We start from the raw sequence: 26,751 nt of genomic DNA, 5'->3' as shown, positions 1-26,751 counted from the left end.
ATACCGCTAAAGTCTTTAGCAAAAAGTAGCGAACAAAAAATGTATAGCGCACTTTTTGATTGGTCCAGCGGATGCTGAGCTACACTAGAAAACAAATTTGGAAAAAATTTAGAAAAATTAAATTTGAGAGGTAATCGTTCCGGAATACCGCCAAAGTCTTTAGCAAAAAGTAGCGAACAAAAAATGTATAGCACACTTTTTGATTGGTCCAGCGGATGCTGAGCTACACTAGAAAACAAATTTGGAAAAATTTTCGAAAAATTAAATTTGCGAGATAATGTCTCGGGAATACCGCCAAAAAAATAGGGAAAAAGTTTCGAACAAAAAATGTATGGCACACTTTTTGATTGGTCCAGCGGATGCTGAGCTACACTCAAAAAGATTTTGGAAAAATTTTCGAAAAATTAAATTTGCGAGATAATGTCTCGGGAATACCGCCAAAAAAATAGGGAAAAAGTTTCGAGCAAAAAATGTATGGCACACTTTTTGATTGGTCCAGCGGATGCTGAGCTACACTCAAAAAGTTTTTGGAAAAATTTTCGAAAAATTAAATTTGCGAGATAATCGTTCGGGAATACCACCATAGTGATTAGAAGAAAGTTTCGAGCAAAAAATGTATGGCACACTTTTTGATTGGTCCAGCGGATGCTGAGCTACACTCAAAAAGATTTTGGAAAAATTTTCGAAAAATTAAATTTGCGAGATAATGTCTCGGGAATACCGCCAAAAAAATAGGGAAAAAGTTTCGAGCAAAAAATGTATGGCACACTTTTTGATTGGTCCAGCGGATGCTGAGCTACACTCAAAAAGTTTTTGGAAAAATTTTCGAAAAATTAAATTTGCGAGATAATCGTTCGGGAATACCACCATAGTGATTAGAAGAAAGTTTCGAGCAAAAAATGTATAGCACACTTTTTGATTGGTCCAGCGGATGCTGAGCTACACTCAAAAAGATTTTGGAAAAATTTTCGAAAAATTAAATTTGCGAGATAATGTCTCGGGAATACCGCCAAAAAAATAGGGAAAAAGTTTCGAGCAAAAAATGTATGGCACACTTTTTGATTGGTCCAGCGGATGCTGAGCTACACTCAAAAAGTTTTTGGAAAAATTTTCGAAAAATTAAATTTGCGAGATAATCGTTCGGGAATACCACCATAGTGATTAGAAGAAAGTTCTGAACAAAAAATGTATGGCGCACTTTTTGATTGGTCCAGCGGATGCTGAGCTACACTCAGATAAATTTTTTGAAAATTTTCGAAAAATTAAATTTGCGAGATAATTGATCGGGAATACCGCTAAAGTCTTTAGCAAAAAGTAGCGAACAAAAAATGTATAGCGCACTTTTTGATTGGTCCAGCGGATGCTGAGCTACACTCAAAAAGATTTTGGAAAAATTTTCGAAAAATTAAATTTGCGAGATAATGTCTCCGGAATACCGCCAAAAAAATAGGGAAAAAGTTTCGAACAAAAAATGTATGGCACACTTTTTGATTGGTCCAGCGGATGCTGAGCTACACTCAAAAAGATTTTGGAAAAATTTTCGAAAAATTAAATTTGCGAGATAATGTCTCGGGAATACCGCCAAAAAAATAGGGAAAAAGTTTCGAGCAAAAAATGTATGGCACACTTTTTGATTGGTCCAGCGGATGCTGAGCTACACTCAAAAAGTTTTTGGAAAAATTTTCGAAAAATTAAATTTGCGAGATAATCGTTCGGGAATACCACCATAGTGATTAGAAGAAAGTTCTGAACAAAAAATGTATGGCGCACTTTTTGATTGGTCCAGCGGATGCTGAGCTACACTCAGATAAATTTTTTGAAAATTTTCGAAAAATTTAATTTGCGAGATAATTGATCGGGAATACCGCTAAAGTCTTTAGCAAAAAGTAGCGAACAAAAAATGTATAGCGCACTTTTTGATTGGTCCAGCGGATGCTGAGCTACACTAGAAAACAAATTTGGAAAAAATTTAGAAAAATTAAATTTGAGAGATAATGTCTCGGGAATACCGCCAAAAAAATAGGGAAAAAGTTTCGAGCAAAAAATGTATGGCACACTTTTTGATTGGTCCAGCGGATGCTGAGCTACACTCAAAAAGATTTTGGAAAAATTTTCGAAAAATTAAATTTGCGAGATAATGTCTCGGGAATACCGCCAAAAAAATAGGGAAAAAGTTTCGAGCAAAAAATGTATGGCACACTTTTTGATTGGTCCAGCGGATGCTGAGCTACACTCAAAAAGATTTTGGAAAAATTTTCGAAAAATTAAATTTGCGAGATAATGTCTCGGGAATACCGCCAAAAAAATAGGGAAAAAGTTTCGAGCAAAAAATGTATGGCACACTTTTTGATTGGTCCAGCGGATGCTGAGCTACACTCAAAAAGTTTTTGGAAAAATTTTCGAAAAATTAAATTTGCGAGATAATCGTTCGGGAATACCACCATAGTGATTAGAAGAAAGTTTCGAGCAAAAAATGTATAGCACACTTTTTGATTGGTCCAGCGGATGCTGAGCTACACTCAAAAAGATTTTGGAAAAATTTTCGAAAAATTAAATTTGCGAGATAATGTCTCGGGAATACCGCCAAAAAAATAGGGAAAAAGTTTCGAGCAAAAAATGTATGGCACACTTTTTGATTGGTCCAGCGGATGCTGAGCTACACTCAAAAAGTTTTTGGAAAAATTTTCGAAAAATTAAATTTGCGAGATAATCGTTCGGGAATACCACCATAGTGATTAGAAGAAAGTTCTGAACAAAAAATGTATGGCGCACTTTTTGATTGGTCCAGCGGATGCTGAGCTACACTCAGATAAATTTTTTGAAAATTTTCGAAAAATTAAATTTGCGAGATAATTGATCGGGAATACCGCTAAAGTCTTTAGCAAAAAGTAGCGAACAAAAAATGTATAGCGCACTTTTTGATTGGTCCAGCGGATGCTGAGCTACACTCAAAAAGATTTTGGAAAAATTTTCGAAAAATTAAATTTGCGAGATAATGTCTCCGGAATACCGCCAAAAAAATAGGGAAAAAGTTTCGAACAAAAAATGTATGGCACACTTTTTGATTGGTCCAGCGGATGCTGAGCTACACTCAAAAAGATTTTGGAAAAATTTTCGAAAAATTAAATTTGCGAGATAATGTCTCGGGAATACCGCCAAAAAAATAGGGAAAAAGTTTCGAGCAAAAAATGTATGGCACACTTTTTGATTGGTCCAGCGGATGCTGAGCTACACTCAAAAAGTTTTTGGAAAAATTTTCGAAAAATTAAATTTGCGAGATAATCGTTCGGGAATACCACCATAGTGATTAGAAGAAAGTTCTGAACAAAAAATGTATGGCGCACTTTTTGATTGGTCCAGCGGATGCTGAGCTACACTCAGATAAATTTTTTGAAAATTTTCGAAAAATTTAATTTGCGAGATAATTGATCGGGAATACCGCTAAAGTCTTTAGCAAAAAGTAGCGAACAAAAAATGTATAGCGCACTTTTTGATTGGTCCAGCGGATGCTGAGCTACACTAGAAAACAAATTTGGAAAAAATTTAGAAAAATTAAATTTGAGAGGTAATCGTTCCGGAATACCGCCAAAGTCTTTAGCAAAAAGTAGCGAACAAAAAATGTATAGCACACTTTTTGATTGGTCCAGCGGATGCTGAGCTACACTAGAAAACAAATTTGGAAAAATTTTCGAAAAATTAAATTTGCGAGATAATGTCTCGGGAATACCGCCAAAAAAATAGGGAAAAAGTTTCGAACAAAAAATGTATGGCACACTTTTTGATTGGTCCAGCGGATGCTGAGCTACACTCAAAAAGATTTTGGAAAAATTTTCGAAAAATTAAATTTGCGAGATAATGTCTCGGGAATACCGCCAAAAAAATAGGGAAAAAGTTTCGAGCAAAAAATGTATGGCACACTTTTTGATTGGTCCAGCGGATGCTGAGCTACACTCAAAAAGTTTTTGGAAAAATTTTCGAAAAATTAAATTTGCGAGATAATCGTTCGGGAATACCACCATAGTGATTAGAAGAAAGTTCTGAACAAAAAATGTATGGCGCACTTTTTGATTGGTCCAGCGGATGCTGAGCTACACTCAGATAAATTTTTTGAAAATTTTCGAAAAATTAAATTTGCGAGATAATTGATCGGGAATACCGCTAAAGTCTTTAGCAAAAAGTAGCGAACAAAAAATGTATAGCGCACTTTTTGATTGGTCCAGCGGATGCTGAGCTACACTAGAAAACAAATTTGGAAAAAATTTAGAAAAATTAAATTTGAGAGATAATGTCTCGGGAATACCGCCAAAAAAATAGGGAAAAAGTTTCGAACAAAAAATGTATGGCACACTTTTTGATTGGTCCAGCGGATGCTGAGCTACACTCAAAAAGATTTTGGAAAAATTTTCGAAAAATTAAATTTGCGAGATAATGTCTCCGGAATACCGCCAAAAAAATAGGGAAAAAGTTTCGAACAAAAAATGTATGGCACACTTTTTGATTTGTCCAGCGGATGCTGAGCTACACTCAAAAAGATTTTGGAAAAATTTTCGAAAAATTAAATTTGCGAGATAATGTCTCGGGAATACCGCCAAAAAAATAGGGAAAAAGTTTCGAGCAAAAAATGTATGGCACACTTTTTGATTGGTCCAGCGGATGCTGAGCTACACTCAAAAAGTTTTTGGAAAAATTTTCGAAAAATTAAATTTGCGAGATAATCGTTCGGGAATACCACCATAGTGATTAGAAGAAAGTTTCGAGCAAAAAATGTATGGCACACTTTTTGATTGGTCCAGCGGATGCTGAGCTACACTCAAAAAGATTTTGGAAAAATTTTCGAAAAATTAAATTTGCGAGATAATGTCTCGGGAATACCGCCAAAAAAATAGGGAAAAAGTTTCGAGCAAAAAATGTATGGCACACTTTTTGATTGGTCCAGCGGATGCTGAGCTACACTCAAAAAGTTTTTGGAAAAATTTTCGAAAAATTAAATTTGCGAGATAATCGTTCGGGAATACCACCATAGTGATTAGAAGAAAGTTTCGAGCAAAAAATGTATGGCACACTTTTTGATTGGTCCAGCGGATGCTGAGCTACACTCAAAAAGATTTTGGAAAAATTTTCGAAAAATTAAATTTGCGAGATAATGTCTCCGGAATACCGCCAAAAAAATAGGGAAAAAGTTTCGAACAAAAAATGTATGGCACACTTTTTGATTGGTCCAGCGGATGCTGAGCTACACTCAAAAAGATTTTGGAAAAATTTTCGAAAAATTAAATTTGCGAGATAATGTCTCGGGAATACCGCCAAAAAAATAGGGAAAAAGTTTCGAGCAAAAAATGTATGGCACACTTTTTGATTGGTCCAGCGGATGCTGAGCTACACTCAAAAAGTTTTTGGAAAAATTTTCGAAAAATTAAATTTGCGAGATAATCGTTCGGGAATACCACCATAGTGATTAGAAGAAAGTTTCGAGCAAAAAATGTATGGCACACTTTTTGATTGGTCCAGCGGATGCTGAGCTACACTCAAAAAGATTTTGGAAAAATTTTCGAAAAATTAAATTTGCGAGATAATGTCTCGGGAATACCGCCAAAAAAATAGGGAAAAAGTTTCGAGCAAAAAATGTATGGCACACTTTTTGATTGGTCCAGCGGATGCTGAGCTACACTCAAAAAGTTTTTGGAAAAATTTTCGAAAAATTAAATTTGCGAGATAATCGTTCGGGAATACCACCATAGTGATTAGAAGAAAGTTTCGAGCAAAAAATGTATAGCACACTTTTTGATTGGTCCAGCGGATGCTGAGCTACACTCAAAAAGATTTTGGAAAAATTTTCGAAAAATTAAATTTGCGAGATAATGTCTCGGGAATACCGCCAAAAAAATAGGGAAAAAGTTTCGAGCAAAAAATGTATGGCACACTTTTTGATTGGTCCAGCGGATGCTGAGCTACACTCAAAAAGTTTTTGGAAAAATTTTCGAAAAATTAAATTTGCGAGATAATCGTTCGGGAATACCACCATAGTGATTAGAAGAAAGTTCTGAACAAAAAATGTATGGCGCACTTTTTGATTGGTCCAGCGGATGCTGAGCTACACTCAGATAAATTTTTTGAAAATTTTCGAAAAATTAAATTTGCGAGATAATTGATCGGGAATACCGCTAAAGTCTTTAGCAAAAAGTAGCGAACAAAAAATGTATAGCGCACTTTTTGATTGGTCCAGCGGATGCTGAGCTACACTCAAAAAGATTTTGGAAAAATTTTCGAAAAATTAAATTTGCGAGATAATGTCTCCGGAATACCGCCAAAAAAATAGGGAAAAAGTTTCGAACAAAAAATGTATGGCACACTTTTTGATTGGTCCAGCGGATGCTGAGCTACACTCAAAAAGATTTTGGAAAAATTTTCGAAAAATTAAATTTGCGAGATAATGTCTCGGGAATACCGCCAAAAAAATAGGGAAAAAGTTTCGAGCAAAAAATGTATGGCACACTTTTTGATTGGTCCAGCGGATGCTGAGCTACACTCAAAAAGTTTTTGGAAAAATTTTCGAAAAATTAAATTTGCGAGATAATCGTTCGGGAATACCACCATAGTGATTAGAAGAAAGTTCTGAACAAAAAATGTATGGCGCACTTTTTGATTGGTCCAGCGGATGCTGAGCTACACTCAGATAAATTTTTTGAAAATTTTCGAAAAATTTAATTTGCGAGATAATTGATCGGGAATACCGCTAAAGTCTTTAGCAAAAAGTAGCGAACAAAAAATGTATAGCGCACTTTTTGATTGGTCCAGCGGATGCTGAGCTACACTAGAAAACAAATTTGGAAAAAATTTAGAAAAATTAAATTTGAGAGGTAATCGTTCCGGAATACCGCCAAAGTCTTTAGCAAAAAGTAGCGAACAAAAAATGTATAGCACACTTTTTGATTGGTCCAGCGGATGCTGAGCTACACTAGAAAACAAATTTGGAAAAATTTTCGAAAAATTAAATTTGCGAGATAATGTCTCGGGAATACCGCCAAAAAAATAGGGAAAAAGTTTCGAACAAAAAATGTATGGCACACTTTTTGATTGGTCCAGCGGATGCTGAGCTACACTCAAAAAGATTTTGGAAAAATTTTCGAAAAATTAAATTTGCGAGATAATGTCTCGGGAATACCGCCAAAAAAATAGGGAAAAAGTTTCGAGCAAAAAATGTATGGCACACTTTTTGATTGGTCCAGCGGATGCTGAGCTACACTCAAAAAGTTTTTGGAAAAATTTTCGAAAAATTAAATTTGCGAGATAATCGTTCGGGAATACCACCATAGTGATTAGAAGAAAGTTCTGAACAAAAAATGTATAGCGCACTTTTTGATTGGTCCAGCGGATGCTGAGCTACACTAGAAAACAAATTTGGAAAAAATTTAGAAAAATTAAATTTGAGAGATAATGTCTCGGGAATACCGCCAAAAAAATAGGGAAAAAGTTTCGAACAAAAAATGTATGGCACACTTTTTGATTGGTCCAGCGGATGCTGAGCTACACTCAAAAAGATTTTGGAAAAATTTTCGAAAAATTAAATTTGCGAGATAATGTCTCCGGAATACCGCCAAAAAAATAGGGAAAAAGTTTCGAACAAAAAATGTATGGCACACTTTTTGATTTGTCCAGCGGATGCTGAGCTACACTCAAAAAGATTTTGGAAAAATTTTCGAAAAATTAAATTTGCGAGATAATGTCTCGGGAATACCGCCAAAAAAATAGGGAAAAAGTTTCGAGCAAAAAATGTATGGCACACTTTTTGATTGGTCCAGCGGATGCTGAGCTACACTCAAAAAGTTTTTGGAAAAATTTTCGAAAAATTAAATTTGCGAGATAATCGTTCGGGAATACCACCATAGTGATTAGAAGAAAGTTTCGAGCAAAAAATGTATGGCACACTTTTTGATTGGTCCAGCGGATGCTGAGCTACACTCAAAAAGATTTTGGAAAAATTTTCGAAAAATTAAATTTGCGAGATAATGTCTCGGGAATACCGCCAAAAAAATAGGGAAAAAGTTTCGAGCAAAAAATGTATGGCACACTTTTTGATTGGTCCAGCGGATGCTGAGCTACACTCAAAAAGTTTTTGGAAAAATTTTCGAAAAATTAAATTTGCGAGATAATCGTTCGGGAATACCACCATAGTGATTAGAAGAAAGTTCTGAACAAAAAATGTATGGCGCACTTTTTGATTGGTCCAGCGGATGCTGAGCTACACTCAGATAAATTTTTTGAAAATTTTCGAAAAATTTAATTTGCGAGATAATTGATCGGGAATACCGCTAAAGTCTTTAGCAAAAAGTAGCGAACAAAAAATGTATAGCGCACTTTTTGATTGGTCCAGCGGATGCTGAGCTACACTAGAAAACAAATTTGGAAAAAATTTAGAAAAATTAAATTTGAGAGATAATGTCTCGGGAATACCGCCAAAAAAATAGGGAAAAAGTTTCGAACAAAAAATGTATGGCACACTTTTTGATTGGTCCAGCGGATGCTGAGCTACACTCAAAAAGATTTTGGAAAAATTTTCGAAAAATTAAATTTGCGAGATAATGTCTCGGGAATACCGCCAAAAAAATAGGGAAAAAGTTTCGAGCAAAAAATGTATGGCACACTTTTTGATTGGTCCAGCGGATGCTGAGCTACACTCAAAAAGATTTTGGAAAAATTTTCGAAAAATTAAATTTGCGAGATAATCGTTCGGGAATACCACCATATTGATTAGAAGAAAGTTCTGAACAAAAAATGTATGGCGCACTTTTTGATTGGTCCAGCGGATGCTGAGCTACACTCAGATAAATTTTTTGAAAATTTTCGAAAAATTTAATTTGCGAGATAATTGATCGGGAATACCGCTAAAGTCTTTAGCAAAAAGTAGCGAACAAAAAATGTATAGCGCACTTTTTGATTGGTCCAGCGGATGCTGAGCTACACTAGAAAACAAATTTGGAAAAAATTTAGAAAAATTAAATTTGAGAGGTAATCGTTCCGGAATACCGCCAAAGTCTTTAGCAAAAAGTAGCGAACAAAAAATGTATAGCACACTTTTTGATTGGTCCAGCGGATGCTGAGCTACACTAGAAAACAAATTTGGAAAAATTTTCGAAAAATTAAATTTGCGAGATAATGTCTCGGGAATACCGCCAAAAAAATAGGGAAAAAGTTTCGAACAAAAAATGTATGGCACACTTTTTGATTGGTCCAGCGGATGCTGAGCTACACTCAAAAAGTTTTTGGAAAAATTTTCGAAAAATTAAATTTGCGAGATAATCGTTCGGGAATACCACCATAGTGATTAGAAGAAAGTTCTGAACAAAAAATGTATGGCGCACTTTTTGATTGGTCCAGCGGATGCTGAGCTACACTCAGATAAATTTTTTGAAAATTTTCGAAAAATTAAATTTGCGAGATAATTGATCGGGAATACCGCTAAAGTCTTAACCCGGGAGTCTCGAACAAAAAATGTATTGCTCACTTTTTGATTGGTCCAGCGGATGCTGATCTACACTCAGATAAATTTTTTAAAAAATTTTGAAAAATTAAATTTGCGAGATAATTAATCGAGAATACCGCCAAAGTCTTAACCCGGGAGTCTCGAACAAAAAATGTATGGCGCACTTTTTGATTGGTCCAGCGGATGCTGATCTACACTCAGATAAATTTTTTAAAAAATTTTGAAAAATTAAATTTGCGAGATAATTAATCGAGAATACCGCCAAAGTCTTAACCCGGGAGTCTCGAACAAAAAATGTATGGCGCACTTTTTGATTGGTCCAGTGGATGATGAGCTACACTCAAAAAAATTTGGTCAGATTTGAGATATTAATATGATAAATGAGCCTACCCAGATCCGAGTAGAGGAAGACCCTTTTTACCACCAAAAACGCATCCAAAAGCATAAAAAACTTACCAAAAAAAATTCAATTTTTCTTAGGCAAACGATTTTATTGCATATTCTTGCACAAAATACACCGAAAAGTGTAGAAAAAAATTGACACCCTGATCCGAGTAGAGGAAGATTCTTTTTATCACCAAAAACGCATCCAAAAGCATAAAAAACTTACCAAAAAGTTGTAAATTCAGATGTTCTTTACATGAACATTTTGCTTCCACTTTACGATCAGCAAAAAAATTTGCTTCCTCGTGAAGAAAGCAAAATTTTATTGACAAAATGTGAATTTTTGATTTTTTATCTTTCATTAATTCTTTAAATTTACCTCAAATGAATACTTTATATATATATCGATCGATTCGTCTTGACGTAAAGAATACGATTTTATTATATATAACCTTAAATTTTTCTATTTAAAAATTTTTTCGATTAAAATTAATTAATTAATTAAAATTAAAAATATTAATAATAAATTAAACATTACTGAAAAAATAGATAATTATTATTACAAAATTAAAAAGAAATATTATTTCCTCACCACGATGATTCAACTGAAAATAATGATTAATTAAACAAAACATTTAAAAAATATTTACAGAATATTTACAAAATATTAAAATGACAACATAGTGACAAAAAAAAATATATAAAAGATAGAAATAAAGAAAATTTTCACTGGTACTCCAGTTACTTGTTCTTTTACTTACATTTTTTTTTTAATACCCGATTTCCCTACCTACAGCTATATTTAAAACGAAAAAAAAATTTTTCCTACTTTTCCCGCCTATACTAAAAAAAAAAAAAAAAAATTTCTTTACTATTTTTCCCGAATTCCCTACCTATATACAGATTCGAAAACGAAAACGATAATCGAAACGAAACTAATATCGCCCAGGTGCAAAATGACCTACACTAGGGTTAACGTCCCGGGACGCAACCGTCACCTGAGCGATTTTTTCTGAAAAGAAAAACATTTAATTAGTCGATTGATAAAAAAATAGTTTTTAATTTCACATGCATTAAGTTTTAATTTTTTTTGAAAATTGAAAAATTATTAACAAGATTAATTAAAGTTTTTTTTCGAAGTAAGTTAATAAAATTTTTATAAATTTAGTTTAAATTACTTTTTTTTATAGAAAGAAAATTATTTTGAATAAGAAAAATTACAAAATATTAAAAATATTAAATATATTAAAAATATTCAAAATATTAGAAATATTAAAAATATTCAAAATATTAGAAATATTAAAAATAATAAATACTTATATTCAAAATATTCAAAATATTCAAAATATTCAAAATATTCAAAATATTAGAAATATTAAAAATATTAAATATATTAAAAATATTAAAAAATTATTAAAAATATTCAAAATACATTAAATAAATAACATATAAAAAAAACATTGGCAATATTACTAATTTACGTAGTATTAAGGTAGTAATCCATAAAAACATGTAATATTTTAGAATTGTGAGAAGTGTTACAAATTTTTCAGGGGCTTTTTCGAAAATATCACACGCTTTTTTTTTTAGATTACCCCTAAAAAAATACTAGAAAATAATAAATTTTGTCAATGCTGTCACTATGTTGTCAGAATTCCTTCCCTGTTTTTTTTTTTTTTAATTTTAATATTCTATTTGAATTATTTTTTTTTATTAATTATATTTTATTACTAATTTTATTAATTAATTTTAATTATTTTTCTTATTATTTTTATTTCTATTTATTTGTTTTTAAAAAAGTCAAGAAAATGCAAAAATTTATAAATTATTATCTAAAAAACTAATTTTTGAATTGAATTTACCAAAAAAAAAAAACAGTTTTAAACAGGGAAGGGGTTAAATAAAAAAACGACTCATCGATCGGCGAATCATCCCAACGTTGGGGCAATAACGTCATCGCCACTTCACGAGCACTTCAGGCCAACTCCCAAAGATCCCTTTTTTCTTGATCGCACTTCTGCGAAAGGTTGGGAGTACAAAAAAAAATCTTTTTAAAAAAATAAGAAAAGAGAAAAAAAAATTTATGAAAACAAAACTGTATGCTGGGGCCACTTTTCTTCTTCCACATCCTTCCTAGTCTCTTCAAAGTATTTGCAAAAAATTGAAATGGATCTGAAAAAAATAAAAAAAATAAAATTATAACAATTATAAATTAAATTAATTAATTATTTTCACAAAATACTATAGAGGAAATTTTAATAAAATAAAGGAAAAATTAAATAAAGAAAATTTTCAAAAGGATTTTATAATTTTCCAAAATTAATTATATTTATAAAAAAAAAAATTTACCTGTATTGGGAAATTTGTGCCTAGTGTTAGAGATACGATGACAGCATTTCCTTTTTATAAAAAATGAATCGTTCTTCTTTTGGTTCAACTACCTGAAGAAAAAAAAATTAATGAATTATTTCCCTATTCCTGATATATGTGTAAAATAAAATAATAAAAATTATTCAATATTATCAAAATTTATTTTGTAAATTTATAAATATTTATAAAAATAAATTTGATATTTCAAAAATCAGTTATTCCAGAATTGATCTGATCAATGAAAAAAATAATACCTTTAATACTAAAGAATTTTTAAATAAATTATATATAGTAAATAAATATATAAAATAAATAAATAAATTTATATAGTTATATAAATATTATGACAAAAATTTTAAATATATATTTTTTTTTTGTTCTAATTAGTATTTCTGAAAAAAAATATTGGAAAAAAAAAGATTCACCTGTAAGGGAAATTTGTTGCGTCGTGTAAAAAATACGATGACTGCATTGAATCAAAAATTTCTCTGCTACTGGACCAACTGACTGAAAAAAAAAAAAATTCATTATATTTAGACATATAAAAATCAAGAATTTTACTTTTCAAAAATTTTTATTTTTTTTTTTTATTAGAAATAATTATTTTTTCGACGAATTTTCGATTTAAATTTTTAATTATTGAATTAAAATTTCATAGATTTTTTTCTTTTTAATACGAATTTTTATTTAACAAAATTTTTAGCTATCGAATTTTTAATTTTCCAAATATTAATTTTTGAAAATTTTTGAAAACGCCGAATTTTCATTTATACAAAATTACAAAATAAAAATTCCCGAAAAAACGCTAATCGACAGAAAGATTTTGAAGCAAATTTTTCAAAAATTTACCAATTAGAAATAATCAAAAAAAAAAAAAAAAAAATAGAAATTATTTTTTGAAAATTTGCGCCAAAATCTTTTTTTGTTAATTTTTTTGTTCTGTCATTTTTCTAATTTCGGTAAAAATGAAAATTCGGCTTCTTAAAAAATTCGGACAAATTTGAAAGTCGGTGAATTTTTTTTTTTTTTTATTTTAATTCGAAAATTCGCGTCTAAAAAAAAATATTATTTCTAATAAAAATCTTAAAAATGAAAATATTAATTAATTATTTTTTTTATGGAATATAAATATATAATAGGGTCATGCGCCCTATTACACTGAAAAAAAAACATTTATTTGATTTAAATATTCGTTTACTTGATTATTATCAAATTAATATTTACTTGATGCTAATAATTTTTATTTGAGCCAATTAAATAATATTTGTTTCAAATATAGAAATTATTGGTTCAAATACAATTTATTTAATTCAAATAAAAATTATTTGCTTCAAGTAAATATATATTTATTTGATAATATTCAAATAACCGATTATTTGAATCAAAAAAATTTTTTTCTCAATGTAATTATTATTATTATTATATTATTATTATTATATATTATTTATTTATTTATTTATTTAATGAACCAAATTTTAACCAACCATTATATTATTATTATATATTATTATTATTATTATTATTATTATTATTATTATTATTATTATTATTATTATTATTATTATTATTTAGTGGTACTGGAACATGTTTTGTAATTAAAAAAATTTTTTTTTAACAAAATGTTATTTCTAAATAATTAATCGAATTAATTTTGTTAGTAAAATCAAAAAATTTTCTTTTTTAAATACAAAAATTAAAGGGGAAAAAAATTAATGATCAATTTACATTGAACTGCGACTCAGCAATGCAAGATCTCCTCCAGGAGCTGCTCCGCAACAAACACCCATCCTTCTCATATATTGAACACCTATAGAGAAACAATTTTTTTACATAAAACCTTAAAATAAGATTTTCAAAATGAAATTAATTTCATTATTTTTTTAATCGATTTAAAAAATTTTTTTTTTTTTTTATTTGAAACCTTAAAATAAGATTTATTTTTTATTTTTTTATTAAAATTTTAGTTTTTTTATTTGAAACCTTAAAATAAGATTTATTTTTTATTTTTTTTATTAAAATTTTAGTTTTTTTATTTGAAACCTTAAAATAAAATTTATTTTTTATTTTTTTATTTAAAACGTTAAAATAAGATTTTCAAAATTAAATTAATTTCATTATTTTTTTTAATCGATTTTTTAAAATTTTATTTTTTTTATTTGAAACCTTAAAATAAGATTTATTATTTATTTTTTTATTTATTTTTTTTATTTAAAACCTTAAAATAAGATTTATTTTTTATTTTTTTATTTAAAACCTTAAAATAAGATTTTCAAAATTAAATTAATTTCATTATTTTTTTTAATCGATTACTTAAAATTTTATTTGAAACCTTAAAATAAGATTTATTTTTTATTTAAAACCTTAAAATAAGATTTTCAAAATGAAATTAATTTCATTATATTTTTAAACGATTTTTAAAAATTTTTGTTTTTTTTTTGTAAATTTTTATAAATAATATTTTGGTATTAAGAATAATTAATGTAATTTTCATAAAAAAAATGTTTTTAATTGTAAATTTTGTAAATGATTAATAATTAATAAATTAAAATAATCATTTTCCTTATCAAAAGCAGAAAAAAATATTTATTCCAAAAAAAAGAGACTCATTCACATAAATATATATTTTCGATCTTTCTTTTTTTTCGATTTGTAAATAAATAGGAAATATATATATATATATATATATACGATAAAAATTGTCATTTTAATGAAATTTTACGATTTTAAATTTTATCTCTAAAATACAAGCGGACAATATCAGAACAAAAATGGAATTGAAATATGAAATTGGTTTTGTAATAATTTTTAGGTTAAATTTCAAGAAAGGAAATTTGTTAAAATATTTAAAAAAAATAAATTTTATATTTACCAACACAAATGAGAGTTAAAATCTTGAATATTTAAATCGAATTAAACTTAATTATTATTGAAATATTATTGTAATTCACACATTAAAAAAAATTATATACGATATTTTGTTTTTCAAGAAATATTCTACAAAACGTTCAACCGCGCTTTCAACAATGACCACACTGTAGTGAACAGTGATACCAATCTAAGCGAAAAAAATACACCAACCAATTACATTTCTACCAACATAATTAGAATTTTTTAAAATTGTAATAAACTTCCAGAAACTTGTTTCTTATTTTCAATTTTATTAATAAATTTATTTCTATTTTTTATTATTTATTATTAATATTTATATATGTATATATATATACTAGGGGGCTATGCCCCCTGCGCGCTTCGCGCGCCAACCCCCATTCCCCCTCCTCTCTTCCGCTCCCCTACCCTAAATTTAAAGGTTAAGATCGTTTCAAGACTCTGAATATAGCCTCAAGTCCCCCCCCCCTTCTCTTCTACCCCCCTTCTCTTGACTTGCGGCTATATTCAGAGTCTTGGAACAGCGGCGGCGGCGGCGGCGTTGGCGGCGATATCTTTTTGTAATATAGGTAGACATATATATATATATTATTAATATTATTATTATTATAAAAAAATGCACCTAGCGGTGGCAATATGTGAAATCACATATGCAACAAGTTCAAATGCCAAAATTTTTAGGTTATACTTGTCGAAATTTTTTTTTTTACCTTTTCTTCTTTTTCTTCACAGCTGCTATGAAACTTTTTTTTGAATTTTTCGAATATTTATATAAAACAGTATTGAATTATCTAAATATTTGTATAATTATCGTTTTGATTAAAAAAAATACTAAAAAGATTAAATTTACTGGCGCTATAAATACAAATCTTCTTCATTCTGACGACGCCATTTGCAATGAGCAAGTAATGCCAACCCAAGATAACAAAATAATCAACTTTTTCACTTCTACCAACATAACAAATATTCTTATGTAATTAATTTTTTGCAATTTTTATATTTTTTTTAATTAATAAAAGAAAAATTTTGTCATATTAATTACGATTTGGATTATAAATTTACCTGTATTTTTATGTTTAACATTTGCCATGCTTAAACTTTTTAGGCTAGGATTCCGTGTGTCAAAAAATATTAATTATTTTTTAGCCTGCCACAAAACTTTTATAAATTTTCGATAATTTAGATAAATTTGAAGTTAATTACAATAAAATATTTATAATTAGCGTTTTTTGATTAAAAAAAAATACAATATTAAATTTACTCGCGCTAAATACAGATCCCTGCTATCTGACGTCGCCATTTGCAATGAGCAGTAATGCCAATCCAAGATAACAAAAATACTAAACTTTTCACTTCTACCAACATGACAAATATTCCCTTTCGATAAATACTTAATTTTTATTTATTTTTTCATTTCTTTTGCATTTATTACAATTATTATTGATAAAAAAAAAATTTATATTATTACCATTTGAATTATAGATTTAGTTGTATTTTTTGTTTTGTTTAATATATTCCATGTTAAACTTTTTTTTTGTCGCCCCCTTGTGATTGAATGTTGTAACGCAATTTGTAAACAAAAACAAAGTTTTAATAAAAGTAAAAGTATTATATATTAATTTAAAAAATTTAAATAATGTGTAATTGAATAGTTATTACTGAAAAAAAAGAAAAGAAATCTTTAAAAATGACTGATGGTCAACGATTGTTTTATTATCAGGATCTTTTTCCTTTTGAAGATTGTTGTCGATGGCTTAGTTATTGTAATGGTATGTCTTATAAATAATTATTATAATTAAATTATTTATTTTTATTATTTTTTTTTTACAATTTACAATTTTTTTTCTTTCTTTCTTTTGCTTTTTTGTCGAAAATTCGTAAAATTTTAAATACACTTCTAACGTTTTTAAATTTTGAGGTTATATTTAATTTTAGTTTTATAATTTTTATGTTGGTATTTTGTTAATTTAAAAAATAATTTTTTAAAAAATTTAAAAATACAGTATAATTTACTATTTATTTATTATTTACTATTTATTATTTACAATTTATTTATTATTTACTGTTTATTTACTATTTACTATTAAAATATTATTTACAATTTATTTATTATTTACTATTACAATATTTATTTCAAAAATAAAAAGGACGAAAGTTTTTTTTTTTATTTATTTAAAAAGTAGCAGAAAAATTAAAAAGAATTTTTTGAATTATACAATCAAAAAGTATTTTTTTAATTTAAAAACAATAGAAAAAATCCAAAACAATTTTTGGATTTTTAAAAAAAAAAAACAAAAAAATTCTTAAGAATTTTTCAGTTAAAAAACAACGAAAAAATTCCAATGTATTTTTGAATTAAAAAAAAACGAAAAAAATCAGAGTTTTTTATTTAATTATACAAAACAAAAAATGAAAAAATAATTCAATAGTATTTTTGAATTATAATAAAAAAAAAAACAATTCAAAAATAATTTTTAAATAAAAAACATAAAAAATTTAAAAGTGTAAAATTTAAAAACTAGAAAATTTTTAGAAAATAAATTTAAATTAAAAAAAATATAACAAAAAAATTCAAAAAGTATTTTTTGAATTAAAAAAACCAAAAAAAAATGTTTATTAATTTTTTTACAAAGAAAAAAAAATGAATTACCTTTTTTTCCTTTGTTCTGGTTTTTATTTAATTTTTATTAGGATACATTTTGTCTCTCCGTGAATTTACATTAAGCAAAGACGATAAGCCAAAACCGAGAAATTCATCATTTCATAATGCACTTGAAATGAAAATAAATGCAAAGCGAATTTGTCCAAAAAGAATTGATGTCGGTGCAATTTATAATTTATCGTAAGTTTTAATAATTATTTAATAATAATTTTAATAATTATGAATTAATAATAATTTAATAATTTTGAATTAATAATAATTTAAAAAAAAATTAAATAATTATGAATTAATTGAAAAAATAATATATAAATTATAATTTAATTATAATTCATATTTTTCTTTTTTTGTAAATTTTGTTTCTTTTTTTTTCAAAAAAAAAAAAAAAAAATTCTTTTTTAGACCTCGTCTGGTTGAAAAAAAATTATTCAACTTTTTTGTAACACAAAGGGAAATGATATTTGATATTGATATTTCCGATTACACAGATGTGAGAAATTGTTGCAGTGAATCGGGAATTTGCCGAAAATGTTGGAAATATATGGCAACTGCTTGTAAAATTTTAGATACAACCTTAAGGGGTATTTCTACTTTTTTTTTCTTTTCTAAGTAACATTAATAATAATATTAAAAAATTTTAATAATTTAAATTATAATTAACTTTTCAAAAAAAAAAAAATAAAAATCAATTTTCTTTCTTTTGTAGATGATTTTGCATTTAAACATATTTTATGGATTTATTCGGGAAATCGTGGAATTCACTGTTGGATTTGTGATGAGAATGCGCGAAAATTACGAATCGATGATAGAAGAGCAATTGCTTGTTATTTGCAAATTGTCAAACCCGGTGCATTTAATGCTAAAAGAGTTAAATTAAATGGAAAACCACATCATTCAATTAAGTAAAATTTTTCAATTATTTTTTAATAAAATAAAAATTTAATTTAAAAAAAAAACGATTATAATTAATAAAATAAAAATTTGAATTTAAAAAAAATTTTCCTCTAAATTATTAAATAAATAAAATAATTTGGAAATTAATTTTCTTTCTAAAAATAATTTTGAAGCACTTTTTTTTTTAAATATTAAATTATTTTTCATTATTTAAAATTTTTTGTAGAATTAAAAATATTTGATAATAATTTTGAAAATTGAAAAAAAAAATTTTTTTTTTAACTTTCATTTTAGAAGAGCTTTGGAAATAATTGAAGAAAATTTCGTGGATATTTGTATTGTGGAGCAAAATTATCTTGGAACACAGGAGGGTATTGAAAAATTTTTAAAAACATTTTTATTAAATTGCAATAAAGAAATGAGGGAAAATTTGAGAGAGATTTTTCAAAAATATAAAACCTCTTTAGAAAGATGGATTGTTTTTGAAAATTTTATAAAGGTACATTTTATAATTTCATTCAATATTAATATATTTTTATCGTTTTCTTCTAATTTTAATTTTTATTATTTTTCCCTAATAAAATTTAATTTTTTTTTTCTATTTCTTTTCTTTTGATAAAAATTCAATTTTTTTCAGTTTTTTATATTCAATTGTTTTTTTTTTTTAAACGGTTTTTCTTTCCTTTTTTGCAGGAAACAAACGAATGGGAAAATAATTTTGAAATTGAAGAAATAAAGTTACAATTTCTCTATCCAAGAATTGATGATCCCGTTACAACGGATATGAGACATTTATTGAGATTACCATTTAGTCCACATAATAAAACAAATAAAATTTGTCTACCCTTTGATCCAAAAAAAGTCGATGATTTTGATCCATTAACATCGCCGGATTATTCATCATTATATAAGGAACAACAATTTAAAAATGATGGTATAAATGAAAATTTAGAAAATTTGGAAAAATTTCAACAATCAATTTCTATTTTTCATGAATTTGTCAATAATCTCGAGAAATATGAACAAAGTTCGTAAAAAAAAAAACCAATAAGAAGATTCAATCAAATTTCTCTATTGGAGAAGCAAAAAAAAAAAAAAAATTTTTTTCACAACGAAATAAAAGAGAAACAATTTTAATAAAATTTTTATTTTAATTTCAATTAATTTCTAATTTAATTTTCTAATTAATTTCTAATTTAATAAACTAATTATATTATTCAAAAATGGAGAAAAAAAAAACAATTATTTAAAATTAATGAAAATCAATTAATAGTTAAAAAGTAAGTAAAAAGTTGTAATTAAATTTTTAAAAAAAATTTCTTTATTTTAAAATTTAGTTTTTCACTTAAAAATAATTGAAAATTTATATTTTTGCTATTAAATTTTTTTTTTGACAAATATAATAGAATTTTTCTAAAATTCTATTTTTTTTTTTCTTTTTTTTTTCTAAATTTTTCTAAAAAAAGAAAAATAAAATTGGAAATTTTTATTTTTTTTTTAATCTTAATTGATTTTCATTGAACAATTATACAATTTTTTTTTTTAAATTTAATTTAGAAACAATTTTGTAGTGGATTTTTTTCCATATAAAACTAGTTTTTTTTTTTATTTGAAATTAAAACTATAGTAAAATGAAAATAATTTTTAAAATAGAGAAAAAAATAAATAAAAATTGTATACGAAAAATAAAGAGGAATTTTGGTTTTTTTTTAAGGCGATTGTTGTTTTTGAGTTAATGGAAATTGTGAAAGTGATGATTCATCAGATTCAATGTCAAATTGAACTTTTCTTGACGATTTCACATCTAATGTTGGGGTTTCCAATTTTTTCATTGACAATGGTTTTAAAATTGATTTAAGACTCTCGGCTTTTGCCTCCTCTAATAAATCATCAGTCTGAGAAGGAAAAAAGAAATTTTTTTTTTTTTTTTTTTTTTGAAAAATAAAGAAATATGAATTATTTTTTTGTAATTACCTCCATTTCATTAAATTCGTATACAGATTTTTTCTCCATATTAGAAATTTTCATTTTTTTTATTTCCTCTTGCAATTTAACAATTTTTTCACGAAGTAATCGTTCTTTTTTCATTTCTCTATCGTCTCGTTTTTTCATTTCACGTTTCATCTGAAAAAAAAATTCCGCCTAATTTTTATTTCTAAATAAATAAATTAAAAAAGTTTCTTAATTTTCTTTCATTCAGAAAAAATTGGGAAAATAAATCAAAAAATTGTAATAAAATTTTTCACACTAAAAAAAGAGGAAAATTAAAAAAAAAAAAAAAAAAAAAAGAAACCTGTGCAATTTGTTTGGCATTTTGTGAAATTTCAGTTTCAAATGCAAGTGTTTTATCATGAAAATTTCTTGTCTCTTCAACATTACGATTTTCAATGAATTTCAATTTTTCCTTAATTTCCTCTTTAAATTCCGCTTCTTCGGCAATTAAATTCTTTCTATTTTCCAATGCATCGTCAACATGTTGAGCAACTTCTAAACTATCTTTTTTCATATTTTCCAATAATGAAATTTTCTCCATCTCCTGATAGAGTTCATTATTTAATTCTTCAATTTTTATTTTTAATTCATTTTTCATTGTATTTGCATTTTCCTTCAATTGCAAATTCTTTTCTTTCTCTTGAATTTCAATGGCAATTTTATTTTCCACAACCATTTTTTTCTGTAAATAATTATTAAATTTTATTATTAATTTTAGTATTATTATTATTATCAATAATTAAATTTAAAAAATGTTTTTTTTGTACCTGACGCAATTCTTCTAAAATTCGTTTATCTTCGTCAATTTTCTCTTTATTGAGTTTAAAAATATTTTCCCTCTCTTCAATTTTTTTCCGCTTTTCACAATAATTTTCTTTGTTACATTTATGTAAATTTTCTAAATTTTTTTCCATTTCCTCGACTACTATATTTTTTTCACTATTATTTTTTTCACATTCCAAGAGAATTTCTTGTATTTTTAATTCATTAGCATTTTTAAAATTAATATAATGTAAATTATTTATTTTACACAATTCTTGGTGATTTCGTTCGAAATTTTCCAACTATAATTAGAAAATAAACATTTTTATTTATTTTTTTTTAGAAGTTTAAAAATATTCATAATTAATTTTTTTTTTTTCTACCTTTTCCTTGGAGATTTTTAGCGGTTTTTCAAGTTTCAAAAGTTCTTCAGTTTGTTCAGTTTGGCGTCTTCTAAAAGAATAAAATAATAAATAAAAAATAAAATGCCTAATAATAATAATAAAATGATTAATTATTTTTAAAAATTAATAATTTACTAAACTTACTGACGATCGTCTAATTTAGATTTTTTTTGTTCCTCCATTGTTTTTAAAATTTCTTCAAATTCTTTCAATTTTTTTTGATATTTTGTTCTCTCAACAATTTTCAAATTAAAATTGTCAATTTGTAATTTTATTTTTTGTTCCTCCTTTAAAAAAAAAAAAAAATCATTTTATTCTTTTTAAATTTAGAAAAAAATAATTGAAATTAAATTATTTAATTCACTTACGTTTTTATGTTCAATTTGTTTTTTTGCTTTCACGTTTTTTAGACAATTCACTTCTTCTGTGACAATTTTAACTTTTTCTTTTTCGTCGTTTCTTTACATAAAAAAAAAAAAAAAATGAAAATTTAACATTAAATAAATTTTATTTCAAATTTTTTTAAAAATTTAATTAAAAAGTAATTCGATATTATTTACTTATTTTCATCTGCTTTCAATTCGATGTTAAAATTTTCATATTCACTATTTTTACATTTTTTTTCAATTAAAATATTTTCAAGTGAAAAAATTTGTGTCTCAATTGAATTCATTTGATGATGAATTTCATTCAATGTTTCAGTTTCAACTGTGGAGAAAAAAAAAGAACTTAGATGAAAAGTAAATTTTTCTAAATATTTACAATATTTTTTTATGTTCATTTCCTTTTTTGTCTCATTTTATAAAATAAATTTTTGCAAAATTTTTATTTTTATATTTTAAATTAATTAATTTTATTAAAAAAATAAAATTTCAAAACCTCCTGCTTTGTTTTCCAATTGAAATTTATTAATTTTTTTCTCCTCTTCTTTTGCGATTTTTAATAGAGAAGAAAATTCCTCATTATTTTGAAATGCTAGAGACAATTTTTCACCGTGAAATTTGTATTGTTCTTTAATAACAATAACGTCTTGTTTTAAATTGTCCAAATAATCAATTAATTTTTTGAATCTGCAAAAAAAAAAAATATATATATAGAATTATTTTTCTAATTAACAAAATATTTTCTATTTTTTTTTTTTAAATATAATTTAGTATTTCTTTTGTTTTTATTTAATATAATTTAGTGTTTCCTTTTTTTTTTAATTAATAATAGATTATTTAATTAAAAATTTTTGTTTATAAAATTTATGTTAATTAATTAATAAAAAAAATTTAAAAAGTTAATTTAATAAATATAAAAAAATAAAAAAAAATTGAAGATGAAAATAATTAACAATTAAATATTCAATTTTAATTAATTAATAAAAAAGGGAATATTTACTCTTTTTTAAAAAAATTCTGCTGATTTTTGTAATCGTCACATTTCATAAGTTTAATTAAATGTATCCTCTCATTCTCGTAATTTGTTTGTAAATGATGATTTTCAGCTTTCATTACATCAATTCGAAATTTTAATTCATCTTTGGCAATTTCCTCTTCAATCTAAAAATTATTTTCATATTAAAAATAGAAAAAAATTTATTTTCTTATTGCCTTTATTTTATTTAAAATTTTTTTTTAAATAAATGCAAAATTTATTTCTATATTTTTTTTAATAAAAAAAATAATTATTATTATAAATAATATTTTTTTTTTTAATAAATGCAAAAATTAATTTCTACATTTTTTGTATAAAAAAATCAGTTATTAATATAAATAATAATAATAATAATAATAATAATAATGATAAAAAAAGAAAAAAATTATGTAAAAATTAATAGAAATTAAAAAAATCGAATAATAATTATAATAATATAAATTAAAAAATTAATAATAATAATAATAACAATAAATTAGCGATAGAAATAATTAGAAAATTAATTTTTAATGCAAAAAATAATTTTTTATGTATTTTCTTTTCATCTTTTTTTTTTTTAATAATGCAAAATTGCTACACATATAAAAATAATAAATTCTAACAAAACAATAACAATAGAAATAATAAAAAAAAATAATAATTTAAAATTTAAATAAATAAATTTAAATTTTTAAACTTTGGAAAGAAAAGAAAATTATTTTCAAAAATTCTAAATAACGAAAAATTTGAAAAAAAAATTATTTGACACAAAAATAAACGAGTACAATTGCATATTTTTATTTATTTTCTTTTTTTTTGTCGTAAGAATTATAACCTAAAATAATTGAAAAAAAATTTGTTTTAAAAAAACTTTTTTTATATTTACCTTTGTTGAAGGCAACATTAACTTTAATGCTGAACATATTTCCTCGGATGACATATTTCTCGCGAGTGATTATATATATATCTTTTTTTTTTTTTTACCTAATTGTAAATTATATTTATTAAAAAAATAGAATTTTTAATTTGCAAAAAGAAAATTTTAATTGTTGTTTTTTAATGCTTTTAATTTTAATATAATAAAAAGAAAGGAAGCTCAGAATTGGGAAGTTAATTTAAGGGGGAAAAAATATGTATAAGATCTGAAATGTGAACAATTGTCGGTTGAGTGAAATGAAACCCTCCCTGCTTCTTACCAGGATTGGGAAGGTAAAATTTCAGTAGTAAAAACTTAGGTAGCAGGGTTGGGACCGTATAATGTAACATTTTCTTTGTTTATACTACACAACCCTGGTATAGAAAAGAAAATCATCAGTTTTTTACCTGTCCTTGCTCAATTGTCATTAGTATCATTGTATTATTGGTGTTTAATTATTTACTTATTTACTTATATTTTTTTACTTATTATAAAGAAAATAAACGTCTTTTACAATAAATTCGTAATACTTTAACAAAATTTTACCGCGATAATAAACAATGCGGTGATTTTTATATAAATTTTTCTCTAACCTCCGAATTTTTAAGTAAATAATTTTTTCATTACAATCCAATTTTACGTAAAAACGAACTGCAATGTGGCAAAAAATCGCATTTTTTTCCTACTTTTGAATCTCTGTAAAATAGAAACACGATAAATATTGTTCAAATAAAATTTAAACCCTTAAATTTAATTTTTAATTGAAAAAAAAAAAATTGTTTTCCACTCGCCACGTGACGTCATCGAACAAGTATAAATTTTTTCCCGCTCGTTATTATAATCGGGTGCCAAAGATCTATTTTCCGTCACTTTCTATACAAGCATCGAAACTGTTGTTAAACGAATCTGATGAAATTTTAAATTTTGGGTCGCCATATATTAAATCAGCCATTTTGGATTTTTAAAAACGAACATCATATTTGTAATCGCAGCATCCCAAAAATTTTAAAAATGATATATGATGAGGAATTATTATAACGATAGTTAATTTGCAAAGGATTAAATAAATTTTTCAATTCTAACATAAAAATTTTATTTTTTACATATTTCTTTACTTAGTTAATCATAACGTTAATATAAAACTCAAAATGAAAATTTTTAGATTCTCTCTGTTATCTAATGCATATAAATTTAACGCAATTATCTTCTCTCTTCTGTCCATGAAAATAACATAAGAATGTCTTGCTCTTGCCTATAATTTAAATATCTACTCGTTTCATAGTAAGGATTAATAATAGACATAACCTCATTCGTAAAAAGATAATATCTATGTTACATTATTATAATAAATAAATAATTATTATTAATTAATAATTATAATTAAAAATAATAATAATTAATAATAGTAATTATTATTTAGTCGATGACTCCAATCTCTATTGTTTTCCAACGTTTATTCTATTTTAATTGTACTTGATGAATTTGTGAATTATGATGGATGAAAAATGGACTGAAATGAATTGTGATAATGAAATCAATAATTCATTTTTAATTTTTATTATTTATTTTGGTAAGAATTTTATATTGTTAATTTTCTGAACTCCTTTTTGTTAGTATTAATTTTTAATTTATTATTGTAATTTGATACACTTCCTGAAGAGGAAATCGTACAGATCAGATTTCGAAACGTTGGAGAAATATATTTATAACATTTGGTCCGAATGTCTTCGTTTATTTTATTTATTTTACTTAATACTACTCGGACGTAAAAGAATATTCATAATAGTAATATTTATTATTTGATACTTAAATGAGCATTGTCTTGGTTAGAAAAAATTTTCAAAATGTCTAATCCGCGGTATCCAAGACAGTGTCTTTTAAGATTAATGAAAATTTCTAATGCAGATTCTGGTCAAAACAGTTTCAATTGGTTTACACAATTAAAAAGGTTTTTCTTGAAGGGTGATCTCGGGGATTATTGGTCCTCGAACAATTTGGATCAATTAATTAATAATGCAGGGGAAATTTTATTGCACTTTTCAAATACTTTGTTGTCCAGTAGGGACTTATCCTCTCGAGCTCGCTCTGAGAGTCTCCTGGTTTGGGTCCTCACTTAGATTTGCATAACTCTGTACAACCTTATTTAAGGAATAGATTGGGTCTGATTTGAAAGAGAGCCTTTGCGCAGGTCCGTTTGACTCAATAAATTTTACTCATATTTATTTTTTAATCAGGATAGATTCAAGCTTTCTTCATCAAATAAATGTTCTCATTGTGAAGAAGAGCTCGAAGACTTCCACCACTTTCTGGTGGAATGCCCATTTTTATAACACAATTAAAAATACTAGTTTTACGGAAATTGCTTTGTTTAATGACCACGAGACGTTTTGGAAAAGTATATTGTCTACTTCAGATTTGTCAATTTTAAAAAAAGTTTATTAGAATGATACATGAAATGTTAGTTTTGTTCGTGTCCCTAGTTTTATGCTTTTCTTTTCAATGCTATTGAGAATTAATAATAATTGGACACCATCTAGTGGCGGAAAAATAAACTATTAAAAGCTTCAACTGCCTTTTTTTGCGTAATTAATTATTATGAAATATA

At 25.8% G+C, this 26,751-nt stretch overlaps 2 protein-coding genes and 1 long non-coding RNA gene across 3 annotated transcripts; 1 reads left to right on the top strand and 2 right to left on the bottom strand.

The window, feature by feature from the left end:
* Nucleotides 1–11,763: 11,763 nt before the first annotated feature.
* On the bottom strand, nucleotides 11,764–15,244 carry LOC127290114 (uncharacterized). The gene is made up of 5 exons (XR_007844255.1): nucleotides 15,105–15,244; nucleotides 13,961–14,042; nucleotides 12,661–12,742; nucleotides 12,215–12,306; nucleotides 11,764–12,037 (listed from the first exon to the last, which is right to left on the bottom strand). It is a non-coding gene; the product is annotated as an uncharacterized LOC127290114 (long non-coding RNA).
* Nucleotides 15,245–16,653: 1,409 nt separating this feature from the next.
* On the top strand, nucleotides 16,654–19,834 carry LOC127290122 (DNA primase small subunit-like). Its single transcript, XM_051318510.1, has 6 exons — nucleotides 16,654–16,890; nucleotides 17,813–17,963; nucleotides 18,183–18,361; nucleotides 18,487–18,682; nucleotides 18,969–19,173; nucleotides 19,368–19,834. The coding sequence occupies exons 1-6, from the start codon at nucleotides 16,809–16,811 to the stop codon at nucleotides 19,707–19,709; spliced, it is 1,155 nt and encodes a 384-aa protein (XP_051174467.1). The 5' UTR covers nucleotides 16,654–16,808; the 3' UTR covers nucleotides 19,710–19,834.
* A 299-nt stretch (nucleotides 19,835–20,133) lies between these two features.
* LOC127290121 (uncharacterized) lies at nucleotides 20,134–24,305 on the bottom strand. The gene is made up of 11 exons (XM_051318509.1): nucleotides 24,117–24,305; nucleotides 23,216–23,376; nucleotides 22,712–22,902; nucleotides 22,393–22,540; nucleotides 22,201–22,291; nucleotides 21,977–22,119; nucleotides 21,812–21,881; nucleotides 21,434–21,730; nucleotides 20,968–21,348; nucleotides 20,649–20,798; nucleotides 20,134–20,569 (listed from the first exon to the last, which is right to left on the bottom strand). Exons 1-11 carry the CDS (start codon nucleotides 24,168–24,170, stop codon nucleotides 20,384–20,386), a joined length of 1,872 nt encoding a protein of 623 aa, XP_051174466.1. The 5' UTR covers nucleotides 24,171–24,305; the 3' UTR covers nucleotides 20,134–20,383.
* Nucleotides 24,306–26,751: the final 2,446 nt, after the last annotated feature.

This window comes from Leptopilina boulardi, unplaced genomic scaffold (assembly GCF_019393585.1).
Source record: "Leptopilina boulardi isolate dan_hultmark-lab unplaced genomic scaffold, ZJU_Lbou_2.1 LbouV2_55, whole genome shotgun sequence".
NCBI lineage: Eukaryota > Metazoa > Arthropoda > Insecta > Hymenoptera > Figitidae > Leptopilina > Leptopilina boulardi.
Note: the sequence above shows the minus strand (reverse complement) of the source record. Positions and strands in the feature narration are given on the sequence as shown.

Coding starts and splice junctions, on each gene's coding strand:
- LOC127290121 (XM_051318509.1), bottom strand. CDS start 24,170: ATGTCATCCGAGGAAATATGTTCAGCATTAAAGTTAATGTTGCCTTCA. Junction 22,292..22,392: donor TTGAAAGCAGATGAAAATAA/GTAAATAATATC, acceptor TTTTATGTAAAG/AAACGACGAAAAAGAAAAAG. Junction 20,799..20,967: donor ATGCCAAACAAATTGCACAG/GTTTCTTTTTTT, acceptor TTTTTTTTTCAG/ATGAAACGTGAAATGAAAAA.
- LOC127290122 (XM_051318510.1), top strand. CDS start 16,809: ATGACTGATGGTCAACGATTGTTTTATTATCAGGATCTTTTTCCTTTT. Junction 16,891..17,812: donor ATGGCTTAGTTATTGTAATG/GTATGTCTTATA, acceptor AATTTTTATTAG/GATACATTTTGTCTCTCCGT. Junction 18,362..18,486: donor TTTAGATACAACCTTAAGGG/GTATTTCTACTT, acceptor TTTCTTTTGTAG/ATGATTTTGCATTTAAACAT.